The 21,161-nt window shown below is 36.4% G+C and overlaps 1 protein-coding gene across 16 annotated transcripts in view; it reads left to right on the forward strand.

The window, feature by feature from the left end:
- The window catches only part of ZMYM4 (zinc finger MYM-type containing 4), a 165,852-nt gene extending 146,018 nt beyond the window's left edge, over positions 1 to 19,834 (forward strand). For all 16 annotated transcript variants that reach the window (XM_086378680.1, XM_086378691.1, XM_086378702.1 and 13 more), the window contains 4 exons: positions 3,879 to 3,990; positions 5,430 to 5,678; positions 16,235 to 16,364; positions 17,206 to 19,834. In XM_086378680.1, coding sequence (XP_086234806.1) covers positions 3,879 to 3,990; positions 5,430 to 5,678; positions 16,235 to 16,364; positions 17,206 to 17,413 — 699 coding nt within the window. In that variant the 3' untranslated portion in view covers positions 17,414 to 19,834. The remainder of the gene's footprint in view (positions 1 to 3,878; positions 3,991 to 5,429; positions 5,679 to 16,234; positions 16,365 to 17,205) is intronic.
- Positions 19,835 to 21,161: the final 1,327 nt, after the last annotated feature.

A 21,161-nucleotide genomic window follows, 5' to 3' on the forward strand; every position in this document is an offset into this window, starting at 1 on the left:
CAAATCTATTGATCAGTATCTTTCCCACAAAGAAATTACTACAATTACCTAGAAAAACACATAATAGTGTTTTCATTGTAATGTTTTTAACAGCAAAAAACTAGAAACCCCCTTAGTGTTCATGAAATGATTCAATTAAATATAGTACATCCATACTATTAAATATCAAACAGTAGTTTTAAAGGAATGAATTGGTTCTGTAACTTCTATATGTTTTGACATGGAAAACTTTTGGAGACATACATTTTGAAAAGTAACTTGAAAAATTGTATGTGTAGTATTTATAGTATGGTAAAATACATATAAAATTTACCATTTTAAAGTATATAATTCACTACATTCATGATGTTGTACAACCATCATCACTATCTTGTTCTAAAATTTTATTTCTCTAAAGGGAAACCTCTTACCCATTATGCTTTCACTTCTTACCTCCTCCATCTAGTCCTTGGCAACCATAAATCTGCTTTCTGTCTCTATGGGTTTGCCTATTCTAGATGTTTCATGTAAGTGGAAAGTTACAGTTTATGGACTTTGATGCCTTGGTTCTTTCACTTAACACGATGTTTTCAAAGATCATCCATTTTGTAATATGAATCAGTACTTTGTTCCCGTTTATGGTTGAATTATTCTGTTGTTGGAAAAGTGTTGATAGACATTAGAGTGCTGTCTATCTTTTGGCTGCTCTGAATAGTGAGTGCTGCTATGAGCATTCATATATGTTTTTGTTTGAACACCCATTTTGATGTCTTTTGGGTACTGTATGCCTAGGAGTGGAATTCTAGAGTCAAATGGTAACTCTTTAGCTTGTTGAGGAACCACCAAACCATTTTCCAAGATGACTGCACCATTTTACATCCCCAGCAGCAACTTCTGAGTATTACATTATCTCCATATACTTGTAAACCCTTGTTAATATCCTTAAGAAAAAAATAGCCATCTGATGGGTGTGAGGTGGTATCCTATTGTGATTTTGATTTGCTTTTCCCTAATGACTAATGACACTGAGCATTTTTTCATGTACGAAGCCATTTGTGTAGTCTCTTCAGGGAAAATGTCCAAATCTTTTGCCTGTTTTAAAACTGAGTAGTTTGCTTGTTATTGAGTTGTAGAATCTCTTTTTATAGTCTGGATAGTAAACTTCTATTAGATTTGTGGTTCAAATATTTTTTTTCCAGTTCTCTGGGTTTTCTTTTCAGTTTCATATACTTTCTTGTACTTTCATTTTTAATTTTGATAAAGTTCAGTTCATTTTTTCTGTTGTGGCTTGTTCTTTTGGTGATATATCTAAAGAATCCATTGGGAAGTTCAAGTTCATTAAGATTTGCTTGTGTTTTCTTCTAAAAGTTTTATGGTCTTAGCTCTTATGTTTACGTCAGTGGACCGGTGTTTAGATCCTCTGTTTTGAATGATTATTCTATCAGGTGAGCCACCAGGACTTCCCTGGTGGCTCAGATGGTAAAGAATCTGCCTGCAGTGCAGGAGATCTGGGTTCAATCCCTGAGTCGGGAAGATACCCTGGAGAAGAAAATGGCAATCCGTTCCAGTATTCTTACCTGGGAAATTCCATGACAGAGGAGCCTGGCAGGCTACAGTCCATGGGGTCACAAAGGGTCAGACACAACTAAGTGATTAACACAGGGATATATTGAATTAGGGATAACTGGATATGTGGATATCCAGTTCTCCTGGCATCATTTGTTGAAGAGTCTGCTCTTCATTCATTGATCTTGACATCCTTGCCAAAAATCATTTGACTAAATGTGTATGTGCTTATTTTACACTCTCAGTTTTTAATACTTTTTGGTCATATGAGTATTCTTGTGGCAATACACACTGTTTTGATTACTGTAGCTTTGTAGCAAATTTTGAAATTGGGAAATGTGATTCCTCAAGATTCTTTTGACTATATTCCTTACAATTTCATAATAGTTTTAGGATTGACTTTTCCATTTCTTCAAAAAAGAAAATCTGAACCTTTGGGATTTTGATAGGATTGCATTGAATCTGTAGTTTACTTTGGGGAGTATTGGTATTGTAATAATACTGTCTCTAGTGTAATAATACTGTCTCTAGATCCATAAATACAAGATGTTTTTCTTAGGTCTTTAATTTCAGAAGTTCTATATAGTTTTAAGTGTGTAAATGTGTATCTCCTTGGTTAAATTTATTCTTCTCAAGTATTTTATTTCTGATACTGTTGTAAATGGAATTTTCTTAATATTCTCTTTGGATTGTTGATTGCAACTGATTTTATGTTGCTTGTATTCTGCAGCTTTATTGAGTTAATTTATTAGCTCTAATTATTTTTTTGTGGACTCTAGAATTTTCTATATATAGGTTCGTGTCACTGCAAATAGAGATAGTTTTACTTCTTCCTCTTCTATTTCAATGCTTTTTATTTCTTTTTCTTGTCTGGTTACTCTGGCTAGGATTTCCTATCCAGTGTTGAATAGAAGTGGCATTTTTATCTCATTCCTGTTCTAAGGGAGAAGTGATTTTTTTTTAATATTTCTTTTTATTTTATTGATATATTTATTTGGTTGCTCTCAGTCTTAGTTGAGGCATGGGAACTCTTAGTTGCAGCATGTAGGATCTAAATAATTCCCTGACCAGAGATTGAACCCGAGCCCCATGCATTAGGACCATGGAATCTTAGCCACTGGACCACCAGCGAAGTCCAGTGATTTTTTTTTTTAACCCATGTATTTTATATGTACTTATATTTGAGTTACTGTATAAAAACTCAACTCTATATATTCATAAAGAAAAATTTTTTAAAGATTGATAGTTGATTGTAGATAGTAGTTGCTTTTGAGTAATAAGTCTGAACGTACTTTTCTTCCACCTTTTCTATATTTTAAACTCTTTTCATAATGAGATATAATATTTTTAAGTTGTAAAAATAACTTTATTAAAATAAAAAGGAAATGAATACTTTTCAACAACAAAACTGTAATCTGGCAATATGATCATAAATTGCCTTTAAAGAGACCTGTAAAAGTGTACATTGAAATGGTATATAATCTTTATTAGCCAGAATAATACTTAAGTGGAAATAAAAATTTACAGCAAGTCATACATAGATCAAGAAAGCAGGAAACCAACATAGCCATAGATAAATGTTTAAAATACTAGATCTTTAAGACACCAAGATTTTTAGGTTATAATTATGCTACTTTGTGTTCTTCTCATATTCTACTGATTTTATTTCTCTGAGTGATTTCATCTGACCTCACCTGCACCCTCAAAATAGTTAATAGTAATTTACTCAAGCTATTGCTTGTTTCCTCTCTGAAATGATTCTTGATGGTTATAATTAGCATAATTTTATGTCCTGTAATTAGACTTGAACTTTGTGAAGGCTGGCTTGTGGGGCAGAGAGTTGAGAGCTGTGGTTAGAAGCCTCCAAATAAATAGTTTTACAGTTTCAGTACCCTCGGGTCACCTGACACTAGCTAACTGTATTATTTTCAGGAAATGATCTTATAACTAGATTCAAAAGCAAACAAACTTCTAAGAGTACATCTCAGATGCTGAGAATTAAAAAATGATTTGAGAAATATGAATTAAGAACAGTGTTTAGTATATCAGTTTTATTAAGTGACTGAAAGGTACTGATTTATTATTATTATTTTAAATAATTGTTTTTAAAAGGAAATGTAAAACTTTACCTTACAAGCTCAGTGGTCAAGATAATGTTAATTCATGTGCAAAGGATCTTTAGCTTGAATTCTTCTGTTTTGACTGTATCCTTAAAATATTTCTCAGTATTGTAAGGACAGAAACTAAGGGTAAACTATATTCCTAAACATATATTTTTTACATTTTATGTTTTCTTTGTATCAACATATATGTTTCCATTTTTTCTCTTGTAGTACCTGTTTGAAAATGGTAGAATAGATAACATTTTTACTGAGCCCTATTCCAGATTTATGATTGAACTTACCAAACTCTTGAAAATATGGGAACCTACAATACTTCCTAATGGTAGGATGATTATATTTTGATTCTTTTCATGATATGCCTTCTTAAATTGCTTAATTTTTATGCTTATCTTTTGTAAATTGTTCCTTTTATATTTGTCTTGACTTATATTTGGACTTTTGAGGAGAAAATCTTTGGTTTATTATCAGTTACTTAATAAAACTATATCTTGCATATAGCACATGAAGAGATAATGACTACTCGATATAAAAAAATAACTAAAGGCTACATTTACTTTTTAGAAACCATTTTTGATATGGTAGTATTGGTAAAGTTGTACACTATACCAGTAGCTGCCACATATACTACTTTTAGACTCTGTTAGCAGTAGATCTTCTTCAGTATTTTGAAAAAAGTACCCTGAACTTGTTAAGAGAGTTAAGTCTTCATCCTTGAATTGTCTATGACCATATGTCTTTGGACAAGCCCCTAATTCACTCCTGCTCTCATGCTCCTTGCCTGTGAATGGAGAGGTTGAATGTAATGCCCAGAAATGTGGTCCCCTTCTTTTGGGCTACAGAGAACCTATGAAGCATTAAAAGGAATACAGTGGCGTGATGCATTTAGCTTTTAAAGGAGGAGCTAAGAACCTGTATTTGGAAGTAACAAATAATGTATTCGTGGGCAGTCTCCCAAGAATAGAATGAGAGGTGGTAACAAAGATGATTGGGGAGAGAACATTAGGAAAGACCTGAGTTTAACGGATATCATGAGGAAGCTGTGTTTAAAAGTATACTAATTTTAATTCTTCTGACCTGTGCTTTTCAGGAAAAATACAGATGAACTATTGTGAAGTAATTTCTCTTAATATAAGTTTTAAATAGGAGCTGCTTTCTAATGTTGTTAGCCAAATAAAACTGAAGCAGTTAACAGTAAGCATAATGATCTCAAACAAGAGTCTGCTAACTGCACCTCATGGTTGGATCTGGCCTCTTGCCTGTTTCTATATAGTTTATCAGCTAAAAATATTTTTTTACATTTCTAAATAGTTGGGGGAAATTAAATTATATTTTGTGACATGGGAAAATTGCATGAGAATCAAATTTGTTTCTATAAATAAAATTTATAAATAGCCATACCTATTTGTTTCTGTATTGTCTATACTTCCTTATCTTTCACAACAACAAAGTTGTTCAGAGCCCTTATGGCCCACAATGCTTAATATACTTATCATCTGGCTCTTCACAGGAAAAATTTACCATGCCCTGGTCTAAAATAACAATAGATTAAAACTGTTTTAGGGGAGTGCTCACTATGTTTGTTTCACTGGAATCATCTGCCCTTTTTTTTGCAGTGCTTTTTATATTTTTATGTATGAGGAAGAGGGACAAAGAGGAGCAATCAGTGTTCTCCTTAGTATCCTCCTGTCTGAGAATTAAAGAAATTACATAGTCCCTTTTAGCAGGAGCTTAGTGCTGTTTCTTTGCCCCTGTTCTGTTCAGGTTACATGTTCTCTCGCATTGAAGAAGAGCATTTGTGGGAGTGCAAACAGCTGGGCGCTTACTCACCAATCGTCCTCTTGAACACCCTCCTTTTCTTCAATACCAAATACTTTCAACTACGGAATGTTACTGAACACTTGCAGCTTTCTTTTGCCCATGTGATGAGGCGGACGAGGACGCTGAAGTACAGCACCAAGATGACATATCTGAGGTTCTTCCCACCTTCACAGAAACAAGAGTCGGAACCAGGTGTGGCAGAGTTTTCAAGATTTCTTTCTTTTTTAATTGAAATATAGTTGATGTACTATATTATGTTCGTTTCAGGTGTGTAACATAATGACTTGACATTTAAATACGTTATGAAATGATCACCACTATAAGTCTAGTAACCATCTGTCACCATACAAAGTTATTACAGTAGTATTGGCTGTATTCTGTATGCTGCATATTACCTCCTCATGACTTATTTATTTTATAACTGGAATCTCATACCTCTTAATACCCTTCACCTAATTACCCCCACCCCTCTTGCCTTTGGCATCCACCAGTTTGTTCTCTGTAGCTGTGAGTCTATTTCTGTTTTGTCTGTTAATTTTTTTAGATTATACATACAGATAAAATCATATGGTATTTTTCTTTTTCTCACTGACTTTTTTCACTTAGCATAGCACACTCTGTCTTTTAACAAATGGCAAGATTATATTCTTTTTTATAGCTGAATGAATTAATCCTTCTATTGATGGACACATCCATATTTTGGCTATTGTCAGTAATGCTGTATTGGACATAGGGGTGCATTTATATCTTTTTGAATTAGTGTTTTTGTTTCCTTTGGGTAAAAAATACCCAGAAGCAGAATTGCTGGACCATATGGTAGCTCTGTTTTCGGTTTTTGAGGACGCTGTGTGCTGTTTTCCACAGGGGCTGCAGCAGTGCACACTCTGACCAGCAGTGTGCAGGGCTCCCTTGTCCCTTTCATGATAGTCGTTCTGGTAGATATGAGATGATATCTTGTTGTGGGTTTTGACTTGCATTTTCCTGATGACTAGTCATGTGGAGCATCTTTCCATTTGTCTGTTGGCAGCTTGTATGTCCCTTTTGGAAAAATGTCTATTTAGATCCTCTGCCCATTTTTTAATTGCATTTTTTATATTGAGTTTTCTGAGTTTTTGTATGATTTGTGTGTTAACCCCTTTCCAGATGTATACTTTGCAAATATCCTTACCCATTCAGTAAGCTGCCTTTTCATTTTGTGGCATTTCCTTTGCCATGCAGAATCTTTTAAGTTTGATTTGGCCCCAGTTGTTTATTTTTGCTTTGTTGTCTTCATCTGATGAGACAGCGCCAAAAAAATATTATTAACACCAATGTCAGAGTTTCCTGCTGGTGTTTTCCTCTAGGAGTCTTATGGTTTCAGGTCTTACATGTAAGTCTTGAATCCATTTTGAGTTTAATTTTGTACATGGTGTGAAAAAGTGGTGCACTTCCATTCTTTTCCACGTAGCTGTCTGGTTTTCCCAATCCGTTTGCTTTAGAGTCTGTCTTTGCCCAGTGTGTATTCTTGCTTTCTTTGTCATACATTGATCGTCAAAGGATTGGTTTATGTCTGGTCTATCTGTTCTGTCCCACTGATTTGTGTCTCTGTCTTCACACCACTACCATACTGTTATGATCATTGTGGCTTTGGGTATACAGTTGAAGCTTAAGCCAGCAAGTTGAAAATCTGCATATAACTTTACAGTCAGCCCTCCTCATTTACCATTTCATGTCTGCAGATTCAAAAGCCATGTATTGTGTGTATTTATTGAAAAAAATCCATGTATGAGTAGATCCATATAGTTCAAACTTGTGTTTTTAAGAAACAATGGTAGTTTGAAGTCAGGAAGTGTGAACCTCCAGCTTTGTACTTATTCAAGATACCTTTGGCCATTTGTGGTATTTTGTGAGTTCATATAAATTTTAGAATTACTTGCTCTGTCTTTGTGAAAAATGCAAATGGTATTTTGTTCAGTTCAGTCACTCAGTCATGTCCGACTCTTTGCAACCCCATGAATTGCAACACGCCAGGCCTCCCTGTCCATCACCAACTCCTGGGGTTCACTCAAACTCATGTCCATCGAGTCGGTGATGCCATTCAGCCATCTCATCCTTTGTTGTCCCCTTCTCCTCCTGACCCCAAATCCCTCCCAGCATCAGTGTCTTTTTCCAGTGAGTCAACTCTGCGCGTGAGGTGGCCAAAGTATTGGAGTTTCAGCTTTAGCATCAGTCCTTCCAAAGAACACCCAGGACTGATCTCCTTTAAAATGGACTGGTTGGATCTCCATGCAGTCCAAGGGACTCTCAAGAGTCTTCTCCAACACCACAGTTCAAAAGCATCAATTCTTCAATTCTTCAGCGCTCAGCTTTCTTCACAGTCCAACCCTCACGTCCATACATAACCACTGGAAAAACCATAGCCTTGACTAGACGGACCTTTGTTGGCAAAGTAGTGTCTCTGCTTTTCAATATGCTATCTAGGTTGGTCATAACTTTCCTTCCAAGGAGTAAGTGTCTTTTAATTTCATGGCTGCAGTCACCATCTGCAGTGATTTTGGAGCCCAAAAAAATAAAGTCTGATACTGTTTTCACTGTTGCCCCATCTATTTCCCATGAAGTGATGGGACCAGATGCCATGATCTTCGTTTTTTGAATGTTGAGCTTTAAGCCAACTTTTTCACTCTCTTCTTTGACTTTCATCAAGAGGCTTTTTAGTTCCTCTTCACTTTCTGCCATAAGGGTGGTGTCATCTGCATATCTGAGGTTATTGGTATTTCTCCCGGAAATCTTGGTTCCAGCTTGTGCTTCTTCCAGCCCAGCGTTTCTCATGATGTACTCTGCATATAAGTTAAATAAGCAGGGTGATAATATACAGCCTTGACGTACTCCTTTTCCTATTTGGAACCAGTCTGTTCCATGTCCAGTTCTAACTGTTGCTTCCTGACCTGCATACAAGTTTCTCAAGAGGCAGGTCAAGTGGTCTGGTATTTCCGTCTCTTTCAGAATTTTCCACAGTTTATTGTGATCCACACAGTCAAAGGCTTTGGCATATTCAGTAAAGCAGAAATAGATGTTTTTCTGGAACTGTCTTCTGTTTTTGATGATTGAGCAGATGTTGGCAATTTGATTGCTGGTTCCTCTGCCTTTTGAAAAACCAGTATTTTGTTAGGGATTGCATTGAATCTGTCAGTTATTTTGGAATAGACATTTTAACACTGTTCTTTCAGTCTATGAGCATGGTGTATCTTCCAATTTATTTGTATCTTTTTATAGTTTTTAGAGTACAGGTCTTTCACCTCTTTGGTTAAATTTCTTCCTAGGTATTTTATTATTTTTGATGTAGTTGTAAATGGGATTGTTTTCTTAATTTCTGTTTCTGATAGATTGTTATGAGTGTATAGAAATCTGAAATATTTCTACATGTTTTGTATCCTGTAAAATGTATTTACTAGAATTGATTTCTTCTTACAATTTTTTGGTAGTGTCTTTAGAATTTTCTATATATAGTATATCTGCAGGTAGTGATGGTTTTACTTCTTCTTTTCCAGTTTGAATTTTTAAAAATATTTTTTGTAACCTGTGATGTGTCTTTTAGTATTATTTTAAAAATATTTCTTTATTTTATTTATTTGGCTTCTCCAGGTCTTAGTTGTGGCACCTGGCATCTTCGATCTTCATTGTGGCATACAGAATCTTTAATTGTTGCAAATGTGGCATCTAATTCCCTGACAAAAGATTGAACCTGGGTCCCCTGCATTGGGAGCATGGAACCTTAGCCACTGGACCGCCAGCAAAGTTGTTGATTTTTAAAAATTTCCTTTTCTTGTTTGATTGCTTAGGACTTTGTAGATTGCCTCGGTCTTTGTAGGATTGCCATGGCTAGGATTTCATCCAATACTATGTTGAATAAAACGGTCAGGAGTGACCATCTTGTCTTATTCTCCAACTTAGAGAAAATTTATTCAGCTTTTCACCATTGGGTATAATGTTAGTTGTGAGTTTATCATATATCACATTTATTGTGTGGGTATCTTCCGTCTGTAGCTGCTTTGTTGAGTTTTTATCAGAAATGGATGTTGAATTTTTTTCAAAAGCTTTTTCTGCATCTGCTGAGATTACCTTATGCTTTTTATCCTTCATTTTCTTAATGTGGTGTATTATGTTGATTTGTGAATATTGAATCATTCTTGTATCCCTGGGATAAATCCCATTTGTTCATGGCATATGATCCTTTTAATGTATGGTTGAATTCAGTTTGCTCATATCTTGTTGAGGATCAGTGATATTGGCGTGTCATTTTATTTCTTTTTCTGGTGTCTTTGGTTTTGGTATCAGGGTTCTGCTGGCCATGTAGAATGAGTTTGCAAGAGTTACTTCCTCTCCTGTTTTGGAATAGTTTGAGAAGGATAGGTATTAACTCTTACCTAAATGTTTGGTAAACTCATCTGTGAAGCCATCTGGCTCCAGGTTTTGTTTTTTGAGAGTTTTATGATTATTGATTCAGTTTTATTATTGGTGATTGGTCTGTTCATGTTTTCTATTTCTTGCCTGATTTAGTCAGATAGTATGTTTCTAAGAATTTATCCATTTTTTCCCCTAGGTTGTCTAATTTGTTGGCATAGAACTGTTCACGGTAATCTCTTGTGATCCATTGTGTTTCTGTGGTGTCAATTGTAACTTCTGTTTGAATTTTCATTTTATTTATTTGAGCCCTCTCTTTTTGTTTTTGATGAATCTGGTTAGTTTTATTCATCTTTTCAAAGAACAGGTTCTCTTCTGTTTTTTTGTTTCTATTTTATGTATTTTCACTTTTGATCTTTATTATTACTTCCTTTACTAACTGGTTTTCGGCTGTTCTTTTTCTAGTTCCTTTAGGTATAAAGTTAGATTATTTGAGTTTTTTGTTTCCTATGGTAGACCTATATCACTATAAACGTCCCTCTTAGAACTGTTTTTGCTGCAGCTGATAGATTTTTGTCTCAAAGTACGTGTTTTTTTTTTAATTTCCTCGTTGATTTCTTCAGTGATCCGTTGATTGTTCACTAGCATGTTGTTTGGACTCCACATATTTGTTTTTTCCAGTGTTTCCCCTTTAGTTGCTGTCCAGTGTGATAGCATTATGGTCGGGAAAGATGCTTAGTATGATTTCAGCTTTGGGGTGACAGAGGATGAGATGGTTGGATGGCATCACTGACTCAGAGGACATGAGTTTGAGCAAACTCCGGGAGATAGTGAAGGACAGGGAAGCCTGGTTTGCTGCAGTCCATAAGGTCATAGAGTCAGACATGACTTGGCAACTGAATACAACAAACTTATTGAGATTTGTTCTGTGGTCTGATGTGATGTATCTGGAGAATGTTCCATGTGTACTTGAATATTATTTTGTTTGGGGATGGAACATACTGTTTATTAAGTTCATCTGGTCAAATGTGTCCTTTAAGGCCAGTGTTTCCTTATTGATGTGTCCATTGATATAAATAGGATGTTAGAGTCCCCCTGCTGTTGTGGTATTATTGTCACTACCTCCTTTTGTGTCTGTTAATATTTGCTTATTATTGTATTTAGGTACTCCTGTGTAGGATGCATACATACATACAAATGTTTTGTATTATTGTTGAAACGTTGCCTTTATCGTTATGCAGTGTCCTTCTTCCGTCTTTGTTTTAAAGTCTTTTTAGTCTAATGTAAAGTACTGCTACCCCAGCTTTCTGTTTCCGTTTCCATGGGATATCTTTTTCTTTTCCCTTGCTTTCAGTCTGTGTGTCTTTAGGTCTGAAGTGAGTCTCTGATACGCAGCATATATATGGATCTTATTTTGGTATCCATTCAGGCACCCTGTGTCTTTAGATTGCAGCATTTAGTTGATTTACATGTAAAGTAGTTATTGCTATGTACAGGACAGGGAAGCCTGGCATGCTGCAGTCCACAGGGTCACAGAGTCCAACACAACTTAATGACTGAACAACAAAAATGTATTTATTACCATTTAAAAAATTTTTATGATTGTATTGTTCACATCTGTTTCTTTTCTTCTTGCTCTCTTCCCTTGCAGTTTGATTACTTTTTAGTTTTGTTTGTATTCTTTTTTCTTTTTCGTGTGTGTATCTGTTATTTGGTTTTGGTTAGTGGTTATCATGAGGCTCTTATATAATAACTTATGTATATAGCAGTCTATTTTCAGTTGATGGTTGCTTAAGTTTGTGTGTGTTCTAAAAGCACTACATTTTTACTCTCACCACCCCACCCCATCTTTTATGTTTTGACAAATTTTATTTTTTTAATGTTGTATTTTCTTTAATAGATTATTTGATCTTACTACTTTTATAATCTTCATACTAGCTGCATAGATGGTTGAGTCACTACCTTTAGTATGTGCTTGCCTTTACATTGAGTTTTTTTCTTCCATAATTTTCATATTTCAAGTAATGGCCTTCTTTTTATGTTCAAAGAAGTCCTCTGAACATTTGTTGTAGGGTCAGTTTTGTAATGATAAACTCTTTAACTTCTGCTTGTTTGGGAAACTTCATTTCACCTTTAGTTCTGAATGATAATCTTGACAGAGTATTCTCAGTTGTAAATTTTTTCCTTTAACCATTTTGAATACCTCGTGCCACTGCCTTCTGGCTTTAAAGTTTCTGCTGAAAAGTCAGCTGATGGTCTTGTGGGGGCTCCTCTGTATGTAACTAGTTATTTCTCTCTTTTGCTCAGTCATGTCTGACTCTTTGCAACCCTGTGGGCTGCAGCACACCAGGCTTCCGTGTCCTTCACCATCTCCCAGAGCTTGCTCGAACTCACGTCCATTGAGTCAGTGATGCCATCCAGCCATCTCGTCCTCTGTCACCCCTTTCTTCTCCTTGCTGCTTTAAATATTCTCTATCTTTAACTTTTGACATTTTAGTTATAATGTGCCTCAGTGTAGGTTTCTTTGCATTCATCTTGTTTGGGACTCTCCATTTCCTGGAATTGGATGACTTTATACTTTTTCAAGTTAGTGAAGTTTTCAGGCAGTTTTTTCTTCAAATAGATTTTGTTTCTTTCCTGCCTTCTTTGGGAATCCTTAGTTTTTGCCTATTTTATTTGGAAAAATTCCTTTGTCTCTTCAATATTCCTAGCTCTCTGCGTTTGTTTCTATGTACTAGATAGATCAGCCACATCTGCCAGCCTTTAAAGGGTGACTTTATGTAAAAGGGCTGCATGCACCCTTCTCTGTGGTTAGGCCATGATGGCTGTAGGTTTACTGGTGTGCAGGACTGGACCCTGACAAAGCTGGCTATAATGGTGAGTTGTGACCGTTGAAGGCAGTATGGTTTGCAAGGCCATCTCCTAGGGTGGAGCTGCTTTGGAGGGGCTCTAGTGCTGGCCAGAGCCATTTGCTAGGTGTAGTAGTATAGCTTTGGAGGAGCGTCAGCTTGGATGGATCTACAGGTGAGCCTGGGATGAGATGGGGAGAGTCAAACTGGCACCCACCAGCCCTGGACCAAGTAGGCGTAGTTCCTCAGTGGCTACAGAACCAGAGGAAATTATAAAAGTCCCTGGCTCTGCTGCACACACCCTAAAATCAGTCAGTGACTCTCCTTCACATATGACCCAGGTCCTCTTCAAACTGCTGCCTCTGGGACTTGGGGCAAGAGAGTTTTTGCATGTGCTCTTTAAGTTTTAGTTTCCTACAGACCTCTGGATGTAAGTCCCACTGGTTTTCAAATCCAGGTGTTATGGGGGTTTGTTGGCTTATCTCTCTGGTGCTGATTCCCCCTCGGCTGGGGAGCTCGATGCGGAGTTTGGACACTTTGCTCCTCAGGAGGACCTCTGCAGCTGTGATGTCCTCTCTGCCTGTGGGTCCTGGCCAGATACCATTTCTGCCTCTCTTACCCATCTTAATGGTGATTTTCTTTTTATCTTTAGTTGAGGAAAATCTTTTGTGCTGGTCTTCAGGTCTTTCTCAAGGATAGCTGCTCCGTGTATAGTTGTAGTTTTGGTGTGTTCATGGAAAGAGATGAGCCCAGGATCTTCCTACTCTTGCATCTTGTCCCCTCCTTGTAAGATTTCTATTTGAAATCTTATTAGTATTCAGATAGACACTTATTAGAGAAGAGGAATTGCAAATTCTAGACATGGAAGAGTATAGCTTTAGTTTAACATTTAAATGCTTTCTCTATTGTTAGGGTCATATTAAAGGCTTGACTTAAAATTAGAAGAATCAGTTGCTTCAGTATGCTTTTATTGGTGGGCTATTTTGGTGGAGGGGAGTGGTTGCCATGTTGCATGGCTTGTGGGATCTTAGTTCCCTGACCAGGATTCAAACTCATGCCCTCTTCAGTACAGAGTATTAATCACTTAAAAGTCCTCTTTTATTGTCATTTAAATTAGACATTCTAATTTAATTCATTAGGGATGTAACCCAGATAATCTTCAGTTTAAAACTTTGCAAGAAATTGAAATATACAGCCAAGATTGGGGATCATTGATTTAGAGGCAACAGATGGGTCAATTACTAGTTAAAAGGAACTTGCATAACTTTTAAATCTAGTGTTTCTAAAAGTTTCGGGGTTTTTGACCAGAGTACTCCGTTTTAGTTAACTCATTATTGACCACAGGATTTTTGTAGAAACTAACACCTGTGGCTGGTGGTTTTTATTTTGACCAGCCAGGTATTAATTCTGTTATTTCACTAACGCTTTGTGGGTTCTTGATTCAGTAGTTACACTTGACACACCTGTGAAGTCTTCTAATTTTCTTGAAATGTTGTCTTTAGTCCTCTCTCCTGTAGAAGCAGAGGTACATTCTCTAGCACCATGAGTTTCCCTGTATGTATCAGAATCAATCACTACGGCCTTTTGTCTTATTTTTTTCCTAATATTCGCATTGTTTGAATCAGAACTATATTTTGAAGAACTGTCATCTTCCAAGACACTAGTATATATGTCACTTGGAAAATCAGAGAAAGTCCCTGTATAAAATTCACCAAAAAATTCTTCTTTACTCAAAAATTTTCAATGTGTCAGTTTTGAAAATGTTACGTTAATATACACAAGGCTGGTACAAAAACCTAATGGAGCAAAACGTGAATGATAACAATCCTAAGTTACATAATGAATCCTTGGTCAGTTTTAAACTCTTAACAGCTTCACCTGGTGATGTTAATTGTATCACTCTCTAAAAATGTGTTGATACGTCTCTAGTCAATAATATGTTAACGCTGTAAAATTCTGAGGGAACTTAAACCTGTCCTAGAGTATACTGCCGTCATACACAGTAGAAAAATATCAGCAGTGACTGTTTTATTAGAAGGTTTATGATCTTGCATTCTAAAAAATCTGTTAATAATTTGTTATTAATATTTAAAAATTAATGTTGTTATTATAGAACTAGAAATTATTTTGAACAGAATTGCAAGTTCTGCAATTCCCAAAACCAAGCTGTTATTTCCTTGAGATAAGAGTGAAGTATATATTTTGAATGTAAGAATTTTAAATTACTGAAACTAGAATCTGTAAAGAATAATTGTGATGTTCATCTTGTATTTACTTTTTTCTCAGTTGCTCGTTTACTTTAGAAAATACTAAGATTATCTTGCTTTTTCCACCATGCATTCATACCCTCGTATGTTTTGTTTATATATAGCCCACTTTATGCTCTTAATGGATATTAATTCAGCGACTTCCCTTGTGGCCCAGTACCTAAGAATCCACGCTCCCAACGCAGGGGTTGCAGATGTGATCCCTGGTTGGGGAACTAGATCTCACGTGCCATGGCTAAAGAGTTCACGTGCCACAGCTAAAGATTCCACATGTTGCAACTAAGACCTGGTTCTGCCAAATAAATAAAAATAGATAACTTTAAAAATTTATATTAATTCAAGGAGGTAGAGACAATGGGACAACATTTCCCTGTTTTCTGATTAGGTGCTTGACCAGATTGGTAGTAAATTTAGCTTCTTTTATGAATGAGCAGGTAGCATATTTTCTATTTAGATAGTCTCTAAGTGGAAAACTGGATGACATATGCCTAATTCAGAACTAATACGGGAAGCTGGGGAAATTTTTGGATCAGTTGTTAAAAGCAGATATGAGAAAAGAAGAAGAAAACCTTTTTTCCTTCGGGTTTCCAGATCCACCTAATGTTCTCTTGAAGTTTGAATGGAGAAAGTGGGAAGGAAACAGCCTGCTTTCCATGTCTTTACCCTGGCTTCTTTCTGATAACCCTTGGCCTCTGCACAACTCTGCTGGTAAAAAAGGGATTGCTCTTTCCTTATCAAATGGTCAGCTTTACTGAGAATTCTTTTTCTGACAAAAGATTTCACTTCTCATAATACTATAACAAATGAAAGAGACTTAAACAAACGCCCAATGGACACTGGTGTCCTACAGGAGAACTGTTTTCAGAGAAAGAGGTGCCAGCTTCTGTTTTGATCTCTACTATAGGAGAAAAACATGCAGAACCCTTTTTTCTCTTTATTTTGCTATGGATTAAGAACCCTACGCCTAATAAAATTGCCTAACAAAGTCAGGCTCAGAATTGAGACTTACTCTCAGGCATCATGCTTTTTGTCATGCTGCCCCAACTTGGGTAAGGATAAAAACATAAATTCTACAGGACAGGGACTTTGTTTGATTAACCCAGCACTAGTCTAGTGCTTCCATAGATCCTCAATAAATACTTGTTGAACACGCGAGTAAGTGAAAGGAAGGGAAAGGGAACCATATAAGTGGGTGTCTTAAGATTTGAAGAAAGACTTTTCTAATTCTTTGATTATAATTTTCTGTCTCAAGATAAACTAACCATTGGCAAGAGGAAACGAAATGAAGATGATGATGTTCCAGTGGGTGTGGAGATGGCAGAGAATACTGATAACCCCCTCAGATGCCCAGTCCGACTTTATGAGTTTTATCTGTCCAAATGGTAAGTGATTTTCCTCTGAACTTGATACAGCACTCTTCAAAAAGTAATTATTATATTTTAGATTTCAGATGCTCAAATCCCAGAAATGTAGCTGGTCTGTGACTTTAAACAAAGATTTACTTACGGTTTCATTTTTTTCCCCACTTTCATATCTGCCTGGATTTTGAACCAAGAAACAAATTGCTTTATCTTGAGCATTTTCCCCCAAAAATCTCTTAAAAAGCAAGAATCACTGTCATTGTTTATTCTGCTATGAATTTGTTATTTACATAGAAAAATAGGGGAAAGACTGTACTGCTACGTCTATAAATGAGAAAACAGTTTTTAAAGAATTGACATTTTTTGAGTGGTCTTTTTCTTACAGAAACTTTATGATTTTAAAAAGTTGCAAGATCCACAGTAAAGCCAATTTTTTTCCCCAAAGAAACACAGTGACTGGGTTTGCTCTTCAGCAGAGCTGTGTGGAGTATTCTGGGGATTCATTGCAGGGTATTGGGCACTGAGGATGAGTCTCAGCCATAGTGTCACTTGTGAGTTGAATTTTTTTTTGCTCCTGGTAAGTTTTAAGTACTAATACTTGTGAAGGATTTGCATTTTGTCATCTATTAACATTATACTTACTTCGAATCCAGTGTGATTCCTGAGTGTGGGGGAAAAATATGCAGTTACAGGTTGCTCCTGGAGCATAAATGTCTATAAACTTGTTTATCTCTGTGGGTACATTGTTTACGATGTTAGTCATAGTAAGAAAGATAGAGAGCCATTATACTTAAAGAGTAATTACATGTGTGCTGTACTCTCTGATCCCAGTTTTCTTTCTCTCTTTTCTTTCCTGTGATAGCTCTGAAAGTGTGAAGCAGAGGAATGATGTGTTTTACCTTCAGCCTGAGCGCTCCTGTGTTCCAAATAGCCCCATGTGGTACTCCACATTTCCCATAGACCCTGGGACCCTGGACACCATGTTAACACGTATTCTCATGGTGAGGGAGGTACACGAAGAACTTGCCAAAGCCAAATCAGAAGACTCTGATGTTGAGTTATCAGATTAAAGTGGAAGTAGGGTTCCTATTTTCATACGTGTTGGTATGCACCAAACTGTGAATGCATCCAGCTTTGGAAAATGATAAGTCCCAAGTCCTCTTGACTTGATTATGAGGTAATGGAGAACAGACAGCTCGTGAACCAGTGTGGATGTACAAATGGCAACTGAAGGAAAGAATGTGAGCTGAGAAACCTTGTTCTCCAGCAGTGATATTGCTCTTAGACATCTTCAGAATGACTAACCAATTTCTCTGAGTGGTGCATAATCTTATTTTGTTTGGGAATAACAAATTGTGGAATATTTTTAAGGAAAACTGTTGTATAAAATTCTACCATAGTAACCTTAGACCTTAGAGAGGTAGCTTTGGAGTGAAGCCTTGGCTGCAGTAGGCTACTTGGGCAAGCCCTCTGTAAGAGTCAGGGCAGAAATCAGTACAGAGCTAAGAGTGGCATCAGATGAGGACTGTGGGGCCCAGACTTGAAGACCCAGTAAAAATACTCAGCCTTTTTTTTTTTTTAAAGGTAGAGAGTGAAGTGGTCTTGATTTTGATTTTCACTGCCAAGCCAATTCTGTGAAGGATAGAAGCCTCTGGTGCTTTTGCCATAGGGTCCCTCACATCAGGGGAAAAGGCCTTCACTGCTGTTCATACAGTAATGTGTCCCCTTCACTTTCTGGGTCTAGCCTTCTCAGCTGTGGGTCTGGATGTGGGTAAATTAAGTTAAAGGGGCTGAAACTTGCAAAATAATTATGCACACAGAAAATCTGTGGCACTTGTTAGACCCCAGGTGTTTTGAAATGTTTGTAGAAAACCCACTAAAATGCCCACTTCTCTGGGTGTCAGCCTTTATTGCTGCTGTCTCACAGCATGAGCTGTGGCGCACAGAAGTGGGGGTTCTTTTGTTTTTATTTTATCCCCAAATGGCAGCTTTCCTCCTGTTGTTTTATCTTCCCGTTTCCCAAATAATTTCTGTTATTTTGTCTTTTGCACCAGTTTCTGGAGGCCCTTGTCATTTCAAAAAGAAGAGTCTCTCCTTTCTCTGGCAAACCTGTGGGTGATTCCACAGAGACACAGTGTTACTTAGCTATCAGAATTATGGTAGAAGAAGAACTAGTATTTTCCTATGTAAAGCATTGGAAGATGACCTTGTTACCCTAAGACACTTAAATAAATAAATAGGATTCTGGGGTTAGTATACAAAGACACTGACAGTCTTGCAAAGATCCACAAGGTCCTCTTATAGCATTATTCCAAACTCTAGCTGTTTTAGTAGTTTGATGAGGATCAAGTCATAGGAGTGTTTGGCAAATGGATCCATTTCCTTCTTCTCCATTCTGTTTCTTCCCCACAAAATTTTGAATCAAAGCTTCTATAATATTGGCCAATCACAGAATTTCCTTAGGTGAGGTTAATTTGATCCTTTAATAGAAATGAGAGAAGTCTAAAAAGCCTCTTAGAAATTTTAACCTTGAAAGACTTTACTATATGTCCCATTTTTTTAGATGGGAGTGGCAGGTGGTTTTTTTGTTTTTTAATAAATAAATTTAAATACAATGAAAATTTTAAAGTAGGCCTTTTGACATTGTGTACTTATGGTTCTGTCCTGTAACAAATCTTGTTTTTGTTACCAAGAACTGTGTGAAAGAAGTAAATCCGCCCCAGTTCTGTATGACTAATTCCATCTGTGTTTGTCATTTCTGACTGGAAAACTTACTTCCAGACCTTGTTTGATATGGAGGAAAAACAATTGGATTGTCTGATAAGTCTGCCAATAAACTATCCAGAAACATCAGGTGTAATAGTCCCCACTAAGAAATTTTATGGTTTATATAAACACTAATGTTTCCCCTTCTGTAGAAATGCAAATTTATGGCATAGTAGATAAACTATTATAAAACACTAGAGAGAGGAAAAAATTCTGTATCTTTTAATTGAGAACAGCCAATATCCAGGTAAATGACTGTATCAAGATGTCAATTGCATGTTAGTCCACAGAGTTGTCCAGATCCTGGAATAATTTGTAAAAGAAAATATTGATTCATTATTGGTCATTCCTCATAAGCATAGCTGTTGATGTGTGTGTCCAGTTATTTGCTTTTTTAAATTTTATTAAAATAATGTAAAATTGGTTCTTTTTCCCCCAGGGGAGGAAAAAATATCAAACAAGAGAAACATTAAATTATCTGTTGTTCTTTGTTTTTTAAACACTTTCGGGTTTTCACCTTGCAGAAACCACAGAAATATTCCCTTAGAATAAAATAGTATATTTGTATTTGATGGGTGAATTATTCATTTTCTTTATGTCTTGAAAGAATTTTAAATATTTTTTTCTGTTTGACCCTATTGGTATGATACAACAGATGGTATATTACAAAGAAAAAGATCAGTTTTCAGAAAATAAATTATTTGGTTTTTACTCAGTCCAGAAAACATTGTTTCATTGCAAAATCTTTTCAATTGTTTTTTTTCCCCCATCAAAGACTTGTTCTGGTTTTTAATTTATTACTGTTTTCAAAGCCCTGAAAGCTAGAAGTATCAAGTATTAGGTTGGTGCAAAAGTAACTGCGGTTTTGCATTGTTGAACTTTGCTGTTTGATATTAATGAGCACATTCTTAAATGTGGTTATATTATACATTATTTTAATGCACATTTCTTTTGCTAATGACTTATTACTTGCTGTTTATTTTAGATTAGGGAAATGATGATGTTAGACAAAAAGCAAGTTCTAGTAATTTTCTTATTTGAGTTCAAAATGGGTCATAAAACAGTAGAGACAACTCACAACATCAACAATGCACTTGGCCCAGGAACTGGTGATTCAAGAAGTTTTGCAAAGGAAACAAGACCCTTGACAATGAGGAGTGCAGTGTTTGGCTGTGGGAAGTTCACAGCAGCAAATTGAGAGGATCATCGAAGCTGATCCTCTTACAACTACGCAAGAAGTTGCCGAAGAACTCAGCGTGGACCACTCTATGGTCATTTGGCATTTGAAGCAAATTGGAAAAGTGAAAAAGCTTGGGAAGTGGGTACCTCACTTATCTTGCGGCTGACTGCAAATCAAAAAAATCATCATTTTGAAGTGTCATCTTAATTCTACACAACTACAACAAACCATTTCTTGATCAGATTATGACATGTGACAAAAAGTGGATTTATACAAGGCAACAACCAGCTCAGTGGCTGGATCGAGAAGAAGCCACAAAGCACTTCCCAAAGCTAAACTTGAACCAAAAAACAGTCAGGGTCAGTGGCGGTCTGCTGCCCATCTGATTCACTGTAGCTTTCTGAATCCCATCAAAACCATTACATCTGAGACACATGCTCAACAATTCGAAGAGATGCACCAAAAACTGCAATGCCTGTGGCCAGCACTGGTCACCAGAAAGGACCCAGTTCTGCATGACAACACCTGACTGCACACTGCACAACCGACACTTCAAAAGTTGGATGATTCTTCAAAAATTGGATGAATTGGGCTGTGAAGTGTTGCCTCATCTGCCACATTGACCCGACCTCTCACCAGCCAACCGTCACTTCTCCAAGCATCTCAACAGCTTTTTACAGAGGAAATGATCCCACAACCAGCAGGGGGCAGAGAATGCCTTCCAGGAGTTCTTCGAATCCTGAAGCACAGATTCTTACGCGATGGGAATAAAACTTGTTTCTCATTGGCAAAAATGTGTTGATTGCAGTAATTCCTATTTTGATTATTAAAGATGTACTTGATCCTACTCACAATGATTTAAAATTCATAGT

This window comes from Bos grunniens, chromosome 3, assembly GCF_055505025.1.
Source record: "Bos grunniens cultivar Pamir isolate PY7600 chromosome 3, Bosgru_T2T1.0, whole genome shotgun sequence".
Classification (NCBI taxonomy): Eukaryota; Metazoa; Chordata; class Mammalia; order Artiodactyla; family Bovidae; genus Bos; species Bos grunniens.